This window comes from Zootoca vivipara, chromosome 8, assembly GCF_963506605.1.
Source record: "Zootoca vivipara chromosome 8, rZooViv1.1, whole genome shotgun sequence".
In the NCBI taxonomy this organism is placed as follows: Eukaryota; Metazoa; Chordata; class Lepidosauria; order Squamata; family Lacertidae; genus Zootoca; species Zootoca vivipara.
The window spans coordinates 39680592-39698954 of NC_083283.1; the positions used below are offsets into that span (position 1 = coordinate 39680592).

The window sequence follows — 18363 nt, forward strand, 5'->3', positions numbered from 1 at the left end:
CTGACAACACCATACAAAATCTTTTTACATGTACAAAGATGAATAAACTCTAACAAAAGTGAGTCCAGATTAGAACAGACATTTTTTCCTTTACATTCTGCCTTACTCCTTGTTGCCATCACATGTCTAGGCATGGTAAGTAGCATAAGAGCAAAACCAGCATGGTGAGCACACACACATATGGTGTCACAGAAATTTAAGTAGATAAGTATTTCAGCATTTTTAAAGTTTGAGAAAAATAAAAGATGCCAAATGAAAAAGTTGCAGCATGAAGACATTGATATTTAAATTTGCATCATATAGCAATCTCATCTTGTTGTCTGATGAGACTGTATACATACCTATATTCCGGCGTATAAGACGACCCCCAACTTTTACAGTTAAAATATAGAGTTTGGGATATACTCGCCGTATAAGAAATACGACCCGGCGTATAAGACAACCCCCGACATTTGAGAAGATTTTCCTGGGTTAAAAAGTAGTCTTATACGCAGGAATATAAGTTGGTGAATGTGGAAATCTAACCTACCAGAAAGAATCCATGAAAAATCAAGTACTTTGGTTCAGCTCCTTACATTACTTACATTAAGGCATATATCATCTAGATGTGGTGTAAATTGCACTCTACATAGCTGATGTGGGAATAAGAGATTCTAGTACAGGGGTCAGCAAACTTTTTCAGCAGGGGGCTGGTCCACTGTCTCTCAGACCTTGTGGGGGGCCGGACTATATTTTGAAAAAAAAAATGAACGAATTCCTATGCCCCACAAATAACCCAGAGATGCATTTTAAATAAAAGGACACATTCTACTCATGTAAAAACATGCTGATTCCTGGACTGCCCGGGGGCCGGATTTAGAAGGCGATTGGGCCGCATCCGGCCCCCGGGCCTTAGTTTGGGAACCCCTGTTCTAGTAACACTGGTGTTGAACTGAGTTCCAATTAAATAAGCGGGACTTACTCCCATGCAATATGTTTAGGTTTGGCAAATACAATTCATTTATTTGATGAAATCTTCCATAAATGAAGCTTTAACTAGATTTCTTCTAAAACTTAACATCTACATTTGGCATTTTCGAACAAATTTAGTCTCAACATAATTTAAGTGTGAAGTGAGCTAACAATATGAATTTAAACCTTGGGACAGACTGAGATTAAATTAGCTGAGTTTAGGTCCTAATGAAGACCAAGGGGCAAATTTGTCATAAGTCCCATTGAAACCAGTAGGAACTAATTGCAACTGTCTGGATCAAGTCCCTTAAGGCTAAGAAGACAGAATGTGCTTGAAGACAAAATAACCTTGAATCATTTTGCCCGAGACAGTCTGCAAGAGCTTTTCAATTTTGCAAAGGAAAGGTTGGATAATTAGCAGACACTCCAGACTAACAAGTCTTTGGATTTGCATTCTTCCAATGATATGCAAGAGTCATTACGAAATGTAGAACACCTGTTCAGTATCAAAAACTCTGCAGCAGACGTGGAAACTTCAATGGCTGCCTTAAGAATAAACTATGGAGAAATCCTTGGAAATCTGCATTTTTCCTGCAATGGAAGTTTCAAGCCGTTTGTTTTCTTCACACAGCTGAATGCAGCCACCTGGAAGACCTCAAGTCTTTCAAGAAGTGAGTCTGTGGGTGCAACATCATTGTAGGAGTCCAAGTCAGCTGTTAGCACTGTCAAAAAAGTAAATTAAGAATAGACCTTTTATCAAAGATTGTTGTAAAGAGTTACTGACAAGTTTGAGTAGAAACCAGAACTGCAGATCAACCTATTAGTCTAAGATTCAAATCTTACATGATCTTGGAAATGTCAAGTTTTTAACTTTGCTTTGCTGCTTGACAATACAGATTATAAATGGGAATTCTCCTTTAAATCCCTCCCCTGAAAACAGTAAAGAAAAAGAAACTATGTTTGCACACCAGCTGAGAGAAGATAATTTCTCTGGACAAATAAAGAAGTGCTTTTGTTTCTATACATAATAAGTTAAGCTCTTCAGAAAACATTTTTTTTTAATCCGTTTCCCATAAAACTGGAGAATGCAAATGAAAGATTCCAGTCTTATTGCTTTTTAAAATAGATTTGTAATATTGTTTTGACTTGTAAAAAAAATTGTTCTTGTAAATGGATATTAGCTGACTGCAGATTTGTATATATATTAAAGTCCATATAAAACAAAAGTCCTGGAAAATTAAGTTACAGAGGAAGCACATTTCTTCTGGAACAGACTTGAGGCCCTTTCAGTGTTTTGGAATACAACTCCCATGATCCCAGACCATTGGTACCAAGTTGGGAGAAGCTGATCTGCAGCAATGGAGTGTACATAGGTATTTGATGTAACACGTTAAATATGTTTTAAATAAAGTAACAGGGATGGAATAAATGTCATTTTAGGGCATCTATTACAAGTCTACTTGCAACAGAATCCTATGAGTGTATACTCAGAAGTAAGGCCTATTACGTTTGGGACTGTGCTCTAAGGATGCCGTTACCAGAAAAACCTTATGGGTAGTTGAAAAGCCTAACAAGGAGCTACAGATACTTGACTGAACTTTAATCTCAAGTGCCTGAAACCTGTGTGGCAACCTTCAAACGCCATAGTTGTCATTGTTCTACGGTCTGGTTCACTAATGAAAGATCACTAAACATATTGGCAGCCAGTGGGCAATTTAATAACCTCCCACTCCACTAACATAAATTGGCTCTATTTTCCTATTATTTCCCATTTTTAATAAACCAAACCAGCTTCAAGAGAAGCTATTCTAAGTTTAAACAAAAATCAGCATCAGAGCAATCTTTGCAAATCTCCTTTCTACATAAAAGTGGTCATATTAACATAAAATTCCCCTAAAGCCAAAATAAAATTAATTCAAATGAATCATGTCCCCCCAGAAGTGAAGCAATTCTTACCTGCTGGCTGACAATGTTTTCCTGCCTACATTCTGAGGCATTGGCTCACAGTGGAAAAAGCTTTTTATCCACCAGCATCTTTCAAACACTTCAGGTAACCCTATAAAAGCATGCACAAATGGAGCTGGTGAATAATAAAAATCAAAGCGACAAAAAAGGCTATTAATTTTAATGAAGCAACAATACCAGAAAAAGCAAAGCATACTGTAGTCTTATCTGAAAACATATTAGAATTAAATGCACAGTTGGGGATGGCAGGTCAAATGATTCCCATTAAGTATGCTAAACTTTTCTGGATTTTAGCTAATAATTTAAGTAAGAGTCACAATACCATGATGCATTTTTTCCTGGTCCAAGGAGTTTGTGGGTTCAGAGCAGCAAGATGAACTGCTTGAAGAAACACTAGAGTCAGAATTCAGTCGTGCTGTGTGTGAAAAAGAGAGCCTACATTACATTTGGGGGAAATCAAATCAGTATCATATAGACCAATGTTTAAGGTTCAAGCCACCTTCAATTACCTTTAAAGAAACAATGCTTAAAATATAACAAATGGTTAGTAAACACATATCCATGCCTATTGTTTCAAACAGTGGCTAATTTTTTACACTTCTGTAAGGAAACGTTAATTGCAAGGAATCAGGTTGCATTTTATGACAGCACGTTAGTATGATTCAAATGCATATGATACATTCAAATAAGACTGAATTTAAAAAGATTATTTCAATATTAAATGTTTCTTGGAGAAACAAAGGATTCCCTTAGGAAAAGTAATAGGAACAGAGCTAGTTTTAAGGGCAGGTGGTCCAGGAAACTGCTGGGGGGAATCAAGTTTGGTGGGCAATAGGTTCCAGTTAGGGGCACCTGCCACAGGTTAGATGACAGGAATAAATCATGCATGCAGAAATTGGCTACAAATACAATTAAAGATATTCCCGAGCTAAGCAAAAGGAGGAGTGAAGCAAATATACCTCTTGCCTGTGATGCTATTAAATCTAAGGCCAGCCTTAAACAAGAATAATGAAACCCATACTAGTATGCACACCAAACATGTGGCTGTCCGTACAGAAACAAACGTTTTGAGATCATGTTAGTCATCCTTTCAAGGCAGAAAACTTACTTCTGTAGTACTGGTTCTTGGCCAGAAGGCACCCAGCAGAAGGCACAGCTGCCATTGCAATGGTTCTGCCCAGTAACAAAAAGGCAAAAAAAAATGTAAGGACACCTGCAGGTCAAAAGAAAATACGGAAGTTGTAGGTTAATTTGCTAAACCACAGCATAGAGATCAGATCTCTACAGTACTGGGAACTGTATCACATACTTGCACTATAACAGGGACTGTGATCTACTCATTGTCATAAAAAGACTAGCAGCGATCTACCCAAAGTTGTTGAGCTTTTTTTAGGAAGCCAAAGTTGTGGAGATTTTTTAGGGGCTGAGGGGCCAGAGATCTACCAGGAACACCCCGTGATCTACCAGTAGATCACAATCTACCTGTTGGACATGCCTGCGCTATAAGATTATAGACCTTATACTCTATGGGTCTGAGTTTCCTAGGGACAGGGGGGAGATTCTTGTAGATGAAGAATGTGTGGATATTTCCCACATGTGCCCAGAGTCCTGAGGTTTATGCTCACTACATGAAAATAAATCCCTCAGATTATGTTGCACCTTATCAGTGAGCTCAGGTACTCACAAATGAATGCTCTTGCAACTTTTGGGAGCATTCACCCAGCCTAATATTGCTTGGCTTCTATTTAGAGCTGGTGGCTTTCAGGCAGAAGTTGTTCACATCATGTCCTACCTTAAACTGAAAATGCCCAAGCTTGGGGCCTTCTATGTGTGAAACATGTGCTCTACTTCTGAGCCCCATCTTGGGTCTTCTGTGAATCTGCAGATCCATCATCAAATTGCTCACCTTATGTAAAGGAGCTACTTCCCATGTTGGCAACAACCCACTGACTATGAATGTGCACCTGCTATTTCGGATCAGGTGCTTAGAGATTCCACCAACAGCCCATGAAAGATTTATATACCAGCGCTGCAAAAGCTTTGCAACCTGTTAGATTCTTCAACTCAAAGCCACAATGCAGAGAGGCATGTCTTGCATTGCCTACTGATAGAAACTCACATCCAGTCAAGGAAGTGCAACCCGCTTGGGGCATTATGCAATTACTTCAAATCATGAGTTGGGAAAAGCAAATTCCAGAAGGCTCTTTATTCCTGCAGAAAGTTTGGGCGTTCATTCACGGAATCCCAAACGGCGAAGGCGAAACTAGGCATGCACATGATCAGTCTATATTACCTGTTGCTTGCTTTCTTCGCGGCGCTTTCCTCCGGCACCAGAGATCAGCGGTTGCGCTTCTTTTTTTCCCTTCAGAGAAAGACAGACCTCGCCACAGTCTGAGAAGCAAGCTCGCTTTCACTGCCCACCTGGCTTCCTCCTCTCTCGCCTCCCTCCACGACAAGCTTTATATAGAGTAGCACTCGGCTCCAGAGCTGAAATTTGACCCGACAGGCGGCGGGGGTGGGGAGCGGGGGCCGTCGCGCGCAACCAAACTCACTTGGCGCGCTGCCGGCTTGTCCTCCTTCAACCCGGGTCGGGCAAGGCCTGCTCAGGTCCCCGGATCCCGTAGCAGCAGCAATAACAACAACAATGAGGCGCCCGCCCTGGGCACGTGCTGCCCCTCTGGCTGGCTGGGGAGGAGCGCGTGCTCCGCAGTCGCTTTTTGCATGGGCGGCTGAGGGGAGCGCACCTTCGCAGCTCCTCTCGCTGTTTCAGGGCTCCGCCGGGTTTTGGCGGGTCGCAAACGGAGCTTGGACACAATAGTCACTTTCCTCCAGAAGATTTAGCAGCAGCGGGCTTAGCCATCGAATAGGGAGGGCACACTTAAAAAACAAAACAAAACAAGACCGCGTTTCTTGCGCGCTGCTTCGCAGTGCTGCCCTTTGCAAACAGTCCAGGTGTAAATCTCTCTGCTCAGAGGGCGCCAGGCGTGTATTTATGCTGCATTTCATAGACTCCTAGAAATGTGGAGTTAGAAGGGAACCAGAAAGGTCATCTCCAATGCAGGAAAGTTGAACCACCCCTGACAGATGGCCTTCCATTTTCTGTTTAGAAACCTCCACCACCTTCCAAAGTACAGTCATACTTCTTGTTGTGTTTGCTTCACATTGCGGCTTTTCAGGTTGCGAACGTGGCAAACCTGGAAGTGTATACTTCTGGGTTTTGGTGTGTGTGCATGTGCAGAAGTGTTCTGCACGCTTTGCGTATGTGCAGAAGCGCTCTATTGCACTCCTTGCGAAGCGGCAGTCTAGTTGCGGACTTTTTGGGGTGCGGATCGTGTCCGCACAACTAGAGGTACCACTGTAGTCACTGTGGAGCAGCCAATGTTACTGTTGTATTCTTTTTTGTAAACAGCTTTGAGGTTTTCTGCAATCAAGCAGTATATATATTTTATGAAGTAAATAAAAGAAATCGGGGGGGGGGGGGGAGAGATTAGTAAACTCATGACAGTAACACAAGAATGTTCCAGCTGCCTTCGAGCAGAACAAAAATTAACACCAGGAAGGTTGATGGACATGACTGAGTCTTTAATGCTTCTCAAAGCCTGAAGTGCAGCCACCTGCCACAGCTCAACTAGGAGGCAGTTTCTGGAACCACCACCAGAAAAAAGGTCCTCTCTTTCATGGTCCCCTGTTTCAAACAGCAAAATTATGAAATGTCCTACTGCAAATGTAGTGATGCCACCCAAGTGAATAGTGTTAAAGGGGCATTAGAAAAGTCCGTGGCTAAAAAGCTACCAATGGCTACTAGTCCTGATGGCTACATGCTACTTCCAGCATCCGAGGCAGCAAGCCTCTAGCAGCAGTCAGGGAGTGCTATTGCACTCATCGCCTGCTTGTGGGCTTACCATAGGATGGCCAGTGGGAGAACAAAATGATGGAGTAAGCAACCCTTCTTCTTAAGATAAGATAAGATAAGATAAGATAAGGGTTCTTCTTATGTACTTAATATACTTAAGATATACTTAACAGTGGCTGGCAATTTCCCATCTGTTCATCACCATAATAAGTATGGGAGCCAAACCTTTTTCTAAAGGGGCTGATTTTACACTGTCGCCTGCAGTCCGACTCCGTGCTCTGGTAATGTTGGCAATAGTGCTGTAGAATGGTTGGCACCGTAAAGGAGAAGCCAGTTGTCCCCTTTCACTCCTTTAAAGGGAAACTGGCAGGGCCCTAGTTTCTCTTCAAAAGAGAACGTTACTACTGACTGTTTGGACCAGGGATGAGGAACATGAAGCCCTCTAGATGTTGCTGAGCTCCAGCCATCTCTCACCAGTGGCCATGCAGGCTAAGACTGATGGAAGCTGGAGCCCAACAACATATGGAAAGCTATAAGTTCCCCATCCCTGGTTTAGGCAATAGTATCTAGTGTATTGGAAGGAAAAAGTTGTATATAAATGTAAAAAATAAAATTACATTTCCACATTACAGTGTACCACAGAAGTGCGGGAACTAGCCAGGTCCATCCTGCCAGTTGCTTATGTAATTGATAGACAAAAAGCATACATCATTCAAACAAGCAAACATATATACTATTTGTTTCTTTACATAACTGTAGAGATTGGCAAACTATTCTAAATGTTGGGTGCCTCAAAGCCATATGTTTTATTGATTGATATAAGTTTTATGTTGGCAATTTCTCCAATAAAAATCATGTTGTTTTTTTATATGAAGCCCATCTGATTGGGTTTCTCAAGCCACTCCAGGCAGCTTTCAGCAAAATATAAAAACACAACAAAACATCGGGTATTAAAAACTTCCCTATACGAGGCAAGGAGATCCTGGTGCATACATTATTCTCTCTCAACTCCTCCCCCCCCCCCAGCCAACATCTTATCCTTGCAACTATCATGCTCAGTAGCTCAACCAATGAGATTCCTGGCTAAAAGAGAATTTGAACCTGGAATCTTCCTAATTCTAGTCTGACACTCTAACCCTTACATAATACTATACCATTGAATTTCCTTATCAGTTTTACTAATAGACAAATGCAGCCAACTTTATTTTTACAGGGATATATTACCAAGCTTAGGAGTTTGGCATGCATATCATTTCAGGCTGTGCTGTTTCCAGTTCTTGATGCATTGCGTTTATCCAGCAAGGGTGTGGGTAGCCTGGGATAAGCAGCAATTCCATATGGAGTACTTGGGTACTGCAAATAGATCCACATTTGCTAGCAGCCCTGCACTTCATTCACATTTCTACTGCACTTATTAAATATGCACAGGGAGTTCAAGTGTAGCTTTCTGAGCTGTGCGACTTACATGAATGAGGGAATTGCACCAGGGGTTGAGGGAGTAGCTATGTTCGCCAGTTGCAGCAAAGACTGTGGAAAGTCTTGTGGCACCTTAAGGGCTGACACGTTTATTGTTCATGGACTAGGGTCCACTTCATCAGTCACTTTTAAAAGTTATCTAAGAAGAGGTAGAACAGCAAAGGGGATTACATCCTGACGGATGTGCCGTATCACGTTATTCCATCTCTTGTAACAGCTTCAGTGGGCGGCACATCCCGTCCCTTCTCTGAAACGTCAGAGCTGGTTTAGTCATGTCTCCAATACAGCATTGCTCAAAGTGCACTCAGTTCTAATGAAAATGTAGACTTGTTCACAAATGTAAACAAGTAGCAGACGTCCCTTTACTTAATGTGGAACCTTTACCTCGTATGTTGAAGTGGCATTTTACACTGACCTCCTGTCAGTCTTAAATGGCAACTTATATACTGCTACTCCAGAATGGGAAACTTGGAGGCCTGCCCCAGGTTAAAATAGCACAGCTGACAGAGATAAGTGTCTGGAAGTGGAATGTGTGCTAAAATTAGTAGGATCACTTACTTCGTGTTTTGCTTTTTAATTTGTTACGATATACCGAAAAATGGTCCGGATGCTGGGTAAAGTAGCTGACATAAAATGTTAACGTATTAAAGGAGCTCATTCTGCATTTAGATGACAATAATGTTTTCATTATGTCCACTGAGGTGTTTATAGGTAGCTAATCATAAATCTGCACTAATTTTATCTCTCCCTCACTCTTTTGGCTCAGTGTTTTAACCACCTGTCAAGTCATATTTCTTCACTCAGATGGGAATTTGCCCCTTTGGGGACTGTTAGATTGACTGACATTCTTGTGCTACAAGAGGGTTTTCAGGGATGGCTTAAGCATATGCTGTCCTTCTGTAGAGTAAGATCCTGAGGAAACTGGGGAAATTTGAGCAGGCCTATATGGCTTTATCCTGCAAAAAAAACAGTAATTACAGCTCCGAACATGGTAGCGTGTTCCTTATCAAAAGACCATGGAGGTGCTTTCATTTTCTCTTTCATAGAGATACTTAAACTACTAGACTTGTTGAAGCTAACTCAAGACAGTTTGTGACCTGAGGTAAACGGTTCGCTCCCCCCATATCCCCATGTACAAGGTGCAGAGTACCAAGACTAGCCGTGGAACCTCTGATAGAAAATTCCAAAAGTACCGCTTGACTAACAATACCACAATGATAAATTAAACAGCTAACAATTTGTGCTCTTTGACGACACCCATAATCAGCTGCCTCACTTTACCTCAGGGGGGTGCCTAGGCTTCTTCGGGCTAAGGACTGCCTTTCAAGGGACATACATAAGCTGTCATTGTGCAAGTACTGTATGCATATATGAAGAGCATGAAGATACGGGGCAGGAGAAAGAGTGCACAGATGTCCCTCTTTACCATCCCAAAACGTTGAACAGTATATACACAGCACAGGTGCCCAACACACACAAAAAACGCTCAGCAGACATGCAAGATACATACTGCACACACACTCACCTCACATGCAGACCATACACACCTGCACACAGCGTACAAACTGTCTTCCACACAGAGATAAAAGTCTCTCACACACATATGTAGGCATCCAGTTCTGTTTTGTTCACACCCCACAAATGCAGGGACACCACAAATGGTAGGGCTGAGCCATTAGAACCAGGAGGCATGAATGTGCTGCTTACACCATGCCAGGTTTTAAGCATGGAACTAGCAAGACAAAATAAGATCATTTCTCTTCTCTTCCCCACCCCCCACCCCCGGCTTGCTTAGTTTGGGCACGGTAGTATATGCATTTCTGAGAGGTGTTAGGCTCTAGAATCCCTGGTGCCCTTTAATTGAAGGTATTTGTGTTGGCAAGCAGTGATCCAGACCTGGTGACACCACTGCTTAAACAAAACTTTGAGCCCATGACGTGCCTACAACATGACAGCAAAGTGGGCTAGAAAGGTCATTTTTAATGGTAAATTATATTCCCCAAATCTCTGCAAAATATCGCATGTTCTAAAACAGCATTTGCACAACTCTACAAATATTTACAAAGAAAGGAGAGGAAAGTTCATGCTCATATAAATACACGAAGAAGTGAAAAGGTTATGTGATACGAGTACATTTTTTGTTATGTGGGCACAGTGGTAACTACGGATACTGCTTCATTAAAGCTAAGGTCCTTTGTTATTTGGCAGATTTGAATTCATAGTGTGTTTTAGAGTCAATTAAAATACATCTTCTGTTGATGCTCAAATTATATACTCATCAAGATTGATTAAGCAGCCACAGAGCACTGTCTTGCTTCGTTCATTTCTAGAACAGTATATGCAAAGCTTCCGGCTCTCATCTGGGAGTGTTTGATAGTCTTCATGTCTCAAATGTTTTTAAACAAGTAGCCTTAAGCATTTGAAATGTGTCAAAATAGAGAATAAAGATAATAAATCATAGTCCCACCAGGTGGAATACACACTTCACAACTATAGATTTAAATTACAGAAAGGTGGCGGGAGGGAGGGAGGGAGAGAGCTCTTTGAAGACTTACCAACATGCTGTCTGTAAGTGATGAGAATAATCAATTAGCCCACTCAAGTTCATGTCCATTTTAGAACTGCAGGATAGAAGGGTTACGGGCTGCTTCACACATGCATGTTCATCACCTGATTTCTGATCACTTGTCTGCTCAACACTTAACTATGAAATATCTGCCTATATTTTAAATCTGTGATACACGAGTCCCCTCTTCATGCTGGTCTTCCATAATGGAAATCCTGGCGTGAACCAACCTCAATGCTTATCCTGCACCAAACACTTCCCCTACCCCTTCATTCTATCCTTCCTTATTGCAAATATTCCAAGTTCCAGACATTTTTGGAGCAACTACTATGCACATTTTCTTTCATCTCTTGACCTAGAGATAAAAACTATTTTATGCAGAGAATGATGGGGCAGGCATTCTGCAGAATGTCCCTCCTGCTGGAATGTTTGATGTTGCTTTTCTAGAGTTGTACTTTTTATCTTATTATAATGATTTTGCTATTTTATCATGGTTTTAGTATTTTATAACAAGCTACCCTGATAATGTATTTAAGAGGTATCAAACAGTGGGGCATAAGTGTGTGTGTGTCTGTGTGCGCGTGTGTGTGATGACAAGCAAGACCAGATTAAAATGGTGCAATTGGAGAGGCATGATGATAAAAATAAAATGTTAAAAGGTCATAGCAAAAGATGGCATGCACAGTAATAAATACATTATTATCTTGACATTTGGTCAAAAATATAATACTTTGCTCTCTTCTCTCTCCTAAATCTGAAATAGCATTCCTTCCTGGTTTTGATGTGTTTCATCCTTTGCTTTTGGTCATCATTTCATCAGGTGTAACCCTCACCAAAAGCTGTGTACTATTTTCCCCTGAGTACTCAGAAGTAAGTGCTGTTGAGTTCATTTGGGCTGACAGGCAAACTAATATCAGTGTACTGGAAGAAGCAAAGATCACCAGTGTTGAAGCAATGATTCTTCAACATCAACTTCGTTGGAATGGTCATGTTGTGCGGATGCCTGATGATTGTCTTCCAAAGCAACTACCGGTACTCTATTCCAAACTTAAAAATGGAAAGCGTAATGCTGGTGGTCAACAAAAGAGGTTTAAAGGCTGTCTCAAGGCAAATCTTTAAAAATGTAGTATAAACACTGACAACTGGGAAACACTGGCCTGCGAGCGCTCCAGTTGGACAACAGCTTTTACCAAAGGTGTCATGGACTTTGAAGAAACTCGACCTCAGGACGCAAGGGAGAAACGTGCTAAGAGGAAGGCACGCTTCGCACATCCACACCGTGATCAACTCCCACCTGGAAACCAATGTGCCCACTGTGGAAGGACGTGTGGATCCAGAATTGGCCTTCACAGTCACTTAAGGACCCATTGTTAAAATCGTGTTTATGGAAGACAATCTTACTCGGCTACGAATGATCGCCAAAGAAGAAGAAGACTCCCAGGCAAGTGGGCATAGGACTGTAGCCTTAATATTTTCTTTGTGGTATACAAATGGGTCTAGTAAAATAAATAGATACATTTTGATTCAATACAGTGGTACCTTGGTTTGCATATGTCTTGGTTTGCAATGGATTACAAACACATCAACCCAGAAGTGTGTGTCCCAGTTTGCAACCTTTTTTCGGATTACAACCCTTTTTTGGGGGGGGGGGATTACGAACAAAAAAATTTTGGAGGCCCCATTGGCGAAAGTGCGCCTTGGGTTACAACCTGTTTTGGTTTACAAATAGACCTCTGGAACAGATTATGGTTGTAAACGAAGGTAACACTTTTTATAATTTCAAATGTTCTTTGCTGGATTGGGGGGGGGAGCTTTTTAGGGAACTCCACCATGACCCCCAACCATCTTAATCTGGTCCTGTTGACAAGGTCCAAGGAGTGAAGCAAGGGCTAGACTTGGTGAACAACACATGGGACAGTGCTGGCTAAGATTGCGGTCTGAAGCAGCAACGAGTTATTTTGTCACTCAGACTGACAAAACCAACCTGACTGGGAAGGTTCTATGGGAGTCATGCTTTTCACATAACCAACTCTGGCCTATCAGATAACTGGAAGACCCTTCTGAGTTTGACCCAACTCATTGCAATTTTCTCCACTGGCACAAACTCGCCATGGGTAACCAAGCTGGCATTTCCATATTCACAGCTTCAGGACCTTCTGTGGGTTTGAGTTCAGGTATGCAGGCATCCATCCATCCTTCCACCCACCCACCTCCTGCCACTCACTGTAATACTTTTACTATAATAGTTCAAATTCCAGCTGTACAAAAAAAGGGGGAGGTGGCTCGTTGGCAGGTGCAATTGCAGGGGTGGAGATTTCATCACAAGGCCTACTTTGGGGTAGCAGAGCAATCCGAATTCCAGCCAAGTAGCAGCCAGAGCAGTGAAGCTGCCACCACATCCTCAGAGCATTGCTCATCCCAGATAGGGCAGAAGATGAGAGCACAGGCAAAAACCCACTCTAAGCCTGCAGCTGATGTGGCAATCAGGCCTGATGCTGTCAAGTGACAGCAGTAGGGCTGGCTCAGCATCAGGGAATCCTGGACTAGCTCTGCCCCTTCCTGTCCCTGTAAAAAAAACAACCCCTCTTTCATGACTTTCCATGGGCTTCTGCCTGTGGAAACCTCACCTGAAGCACTTCCATGAACGGAATGGGGATCTCCATGGGTATCCAACAACACACACTCAACACCATGGATCTGGAGTTTAGATTGCACCCTGAATTGCCCATCAAAAGCAATGCCTTTTAAGGGGATTTACTGTGGCTACTTTATATGCCTTGTAATAACAAGACACGTAAGTACTGCTGAGGAATAATCACATATGAAAGGGTGCAACTGCTTCTCTAAATACTGGTTGGACTGTTAGAACAGTAGCATGAGAGAACCTATGTCTGTAGTCCATCTCTTTGCCATGGGATTGTTCAGAGATACTGATGAATATCATCTCGAAATCAGGTGTTGACAAGCTTTCCCCATAGATCCATGGTTACAGCCTTAGCAAAACACCCAACAGTGCCAGATTTAGGGCAGTGTTGGTGTTTCCCTGCACAGGGTACATAGCTGAGGGGGCGCAAAATAATAATAATGATAATATATGGATACCTACTTTGTTGTTGTTTAGTCGTATAGTCGTGTCCGACTCTTCGTGACCCCATGGACCATAGCACGCCAGGCACTCCTGTCTTGCACTGCCTCCCGCAGGTTGGTCAAACTCATGTTCGTAGCTTCGAGAACACTGTCCAACCACCTTGTCCTCTGTCTTCCCCTTCTCCTAGTGCCCTCAATCTTTCCCAACATCAGGGTCTTTTCCAAGGATTCTTCTCTTCTCATGAGGTGGCCAAAGTATTGGAGCCTCAGCTTCACGATCTGTCCTTCCAGGGAGCACTCAGGGCTGATTTCCTTAAGAATGGATAGGTTTGATCTTCTTGCAGTCCATGGGACTCTCAAGAGTCTCCTCCAGCACCATAATTCAAAAGCATCAATTCTTCGGCGATCAGCCTTCTTTATGGTCCAGCTCTCACTTCCATACATCACTACTGGGAAAACCATAGCTTTAACTATACGGACCTTTGTAGGCAAGGTGATGTCTCTGCTTTTTAAGATGCTGTCTAGGTTTGTCATTGCTTTTCTCCCAAGAAGCAGGCGTCTTTTAATTTCGTGACTGCTGTCACCATCTGCAGTGATCAAGGAGCCCAAGAAAGTAAAATCTCTCACTGCCTCCATTTCTTCCCCTTCTATTTGCCAGGAGGTGATGGGACCAGTGGCCATGATCTTGGTTTTTTTGATGTTGAGCTTCAGACCATATTTTGCGCTCTCCTCTTTCACCCTCATTAAAAAGGTTCTTTAATTCCTCCTCGCTTTCTGCCATCAAGGTTGTGTCATCTGCATATCTGAGGTTGTTGATATTTCTTCCGGCAATCTTAATTCCGGCTTGGGATTCATCTAGTCCAGCCTTTCGCATGATGAATTCTGCATATAAGTTAAATAAGCAGGGAGACAATATACAACCTTGTCGTACTCCTTTCCCAATTTTGAACCACTCAGTTGTTCCATATCCAGTTCTAACTGTAGCTTCTTGTCCCACATAGAGATTTCTCAGGAGACAGATGAGGTGATCAGGCACTCCCATTTCTTTAAGATACCTACTGAGAAGATCCATGTACTGAAAGGTATTGTTAAAATAAGAAACATTTTTCGGGGGGGGGAGTGCCAAATTTTGTTCTTGCTCAGGGCACCATATTACTGAAGTCTGCCCCTGTAGTTAACACCCCCAGCAAAAGCCTACACTTGTCCACTTAGTAATGAAAACATCAATCAGACCTTGAGAATGCTGCAGTAACATACAAAAGTTCACAAAAGTAAAGTTCATGATCACACAAAGCCAAGTGTACAATATGAAAGGGCATCTTGATCAAAACAACAGTCAAAATTTTATTATCTCAGCAGTGTGGTGGTAAGTAATCTTTGACAGATGTGTCAGGCAGTGGCAGTAAAAGTAATCTGTAGACTTTGCAGAGAATGAGGAAACTGTAACTATCTTCTTATTTTCATTGTGGTTCTTTGAATGGTGCAACAACTATAACTCTCCTTGTCCTCCTGTGTAGATTTTGTGAGCAAACTGAATGTATAAACAGCAGCAGGACACACAAAGAAGACTAAAGGTGATGAAGGTTCAAGAAAAAAAAAGTTAATTCTGAAATTATTATACCTGTACTCATCCTTATTTTAAAAGCACTGGGTATTTGTTGAGTTCATTTAAAGCATAACATCTTAATTTCATAAAAGTTCATTCTTTTAATTTACACCCCTCCTTTTGAATTAGAGTTCCAGTTAGAGTAATAGTTCAATTTTCTCATCTTAATTAGATACTGCATATATTCTCATTAAAATCAAAAGTATTGTAGAAGTTCTAAGGCAGGTGTGGGCAACCTTTGACGCTCCAGATTTTGCTGGACTGACAATTGGTCATGATGGTCAGGACTGATGGGTCTTGGAGTTCAACAACATCTGGAGGGCGAAAGGTTCCCCACCTCTGTCCTAGGGTTATCATTTGTTATGTCTTAATTGTGTTAGCCTTTCAGATTAAGAGACATCTTTTGTATGCTCTGTTAATCCCAATACATTGGCCCAGATGATGATCATCATCATAAGAAGAAGAAAAAATGGAAGGATGGGTTTCTAAAATTGGCCATAGTGCAGCAGACTAATTTCCCACAGATACTTATTTCTGATTGTGCCTAATGTTCACGAAAGAAGCATACAAATAATTGAATAATGTCTCTCCTGTTACAGTATTTGTCAAGAAGACATTAGTGATGCATTGGGGACACAAAGTGAACCCCATTACCATCTTAGATAATAGCTATAGATTACCAGAGTTCCATATTATTCTGTGTACTTCACATGAGTTTTAAACTTCGTTCATTAAACTTCCATGACCAATGACAGAGTGCTGCTTATGTATTTAGCAGATGTGACCCAATTAAGCCGAGTGACCACAGCATGTTATCTCCATTGTTCAAAGCCTCCATTCCTCCAACAAAACTTAGAAGAAGACTATCATAGAATCGTAGAATTCTAGACTTGGGAAGGACCCTGAGAATTATCTAGTCCAACCCCCTGCAGTGCAGGAATATGCAGCTGTCTCATATGAGGATAGAACCTGCAACCTTCGCATTATCAGCACCATGCTCTAACCAACTGAACCACCAGTGAGCCAACTTCCTCCTGTTCACACAACATCCCTTTTCAACCATCTTTTCTTTGGTTGGTTGATCACTGCCTTAGCTCTAGAATAAAGCGTGAAGACTGTGTAAACTGGTACTATCATTACTGGATTATGCTCCCAAGGTCTGCTATTGTGTGTGTGTGTGTGTGTGTGTGTGTGTGTGTGTGTGTGTGTGTGTAGAAGCTACACAAACATCTATTTTTTAAAAAAAAGAGGGAAAGAACAGCATGGCTCACATGACTTTTAAGAGCCTAGGATCTATGTAGACTTCACATCCACTCATGGATGCATGGCAATCCTAGATGCATAAGATGCTTTGCATGCACTTGGAGGTTGGGGTGTTCCAACATGACTTCACAACCCCACTGTGTGTAGCCTAGAAGTTCATGTTGACTTTGTCTTGTTTGGTGCCATAATGTATCCGGTTTGTGGAATACTAGATATGTTGCACTCTCTCTTTCCACCTGTTCTAAGATATATCTCTCTGTATCATTTATTATTTATTTACTGCATTTCTATCCCACTTTTTCCTCCAAGGAGCTCAAGGTGGCATGCATTGTTCTTCTCCCTCCTCATTTATTCCCCACAACAACCCTGCAAGTCAGGTTAGGCTGAGATGCAGTAACTGGCCCAACGTCACTCAGTGAGCCTTATTGCTGAGTGGGGATTTGAACCCTCGTCTTCCAGGTCCTAGTCCAGCACTCCAAGCACCACACCACACTGGCTGGACAATGGGATGATGGGGCACTGAAGAAGCTATGAGGAACAAATGTGCATTTGTAGAGGGAAATGCTAATGACAGCATTCAGGACCAAATCCACTGCTTGCCAAACCCCACAAGGGCCTCATTAATGGTGCCTCAGGACCAAATGTGTTTTAAGTGCAAGTTAAGTGCAATGGCATAACTTGCTCATTGATAGTTTCCTTAGCATATCCACAGCAAATCTGCCTGTGGTCAATTTATATGCCCCATGAACATTGATTCCAATCTATAATTAATTAGGAGTTATTCCATATTTCAATATACCAGACTGGAGTAATTCTTCAACTCCACCATCTTCTCTGAAATGAAAAAGTAGCATGTTAATAGTGTAGTTTGCCTGAGTTTGCTACAATGCATACAGTTTATTGTTATATATTTGTGAACAAGGTTAAGAGTCTATAATATCCTGTCCCAGTGCAATCTGATACTATATGGTGCTTTTATTTCCTGACTCTTATCTCAGTTCTCCTGGAAAATTCATCCATGCCTGGTTCTGTCTTCTTTGACTGATTATATATTATGAAATGCTTTCTGTATTTGATTTTTGAAATGACAAATGAATGGCTTGAGGCAGTCAGTGTAGTTTAATTTGATTGAACAGATCATATCTAGTAATCATAACTTTTATAGAGCATTGGTGGGAAGTAAGCAGTGTTTGTGCGTGAGAGAGAGAAAGAGAGATAGAGCTATATTTATGGCCTTTCACTCCCATTTTGCCAATCCTCACTCTGCTGTTTGGACTAGTAGGGACAAGGATTTTCTGTAGAAAATACATTTGGATGGGCAGTGTAAAAGTATAATAAATGCACAATCCTTATAAATAGCATTCAGAACAAACCTTCCACTAGGGGTGGTGGACCTTTGACCCTTCAGCTAGTCCTGAACTACAATTCCCATAATCTCCTGCATACCTGCTAGGGCCAATGGATGTTATAATTCAGCAAAATTTGGAGGGTCAAATGTTCCCAACCCCACTCCTGAGTTTTGTGGAGACTTCAGAGGGGGGAATTCTAAACCCTATATCCAATTAAATATATTTAAGCTCATTCAGTTGTTCACAT

General features: G+C 41.7%; 1 protein-coding gene across 2 annotated transcripts; it reads right to left on the bottom strand.

The window, feature by feature from the left end:
- Positions 1-597: 597 nt before the first annotated feature.
- PPDPFL (pancreatic progenitor cell differentiation and proliferation factor like) lies at positions 598-5493 on the bottom strand. Of its 2 annotated transcripts, none has more exons than XM_035125083.2 (5): positions 5210-5493; positions 4025-4089; positions 3239-3331; positions 2908-3007; positions 598-1673 (listed from the first exon to the last, which is right to left on the bottom strand). In XM_035125083.2, exons 2-5 carry the CDS (start codon positions 4077-4079, stop codon positions 1661-1663), a joined length of 261 nt encoding a protein of 86 aa, XP_034980974.1. In that variant the 5' UTR covers positions 4080-4089; positions 5210-5493; the 3' UTR covers positions 598-1660. The 2 variants fall into 2 exon arrangements, with proteins under 2 accessions (XP_034980974.1, XP_034980973.1); XM_035125082.2 differs by having other exon boundaries at positions 4025-4129; positions 5210-5406.
- Between the last annotated feature and the right edge of the window lie 12870 nt (positions 5494-18363).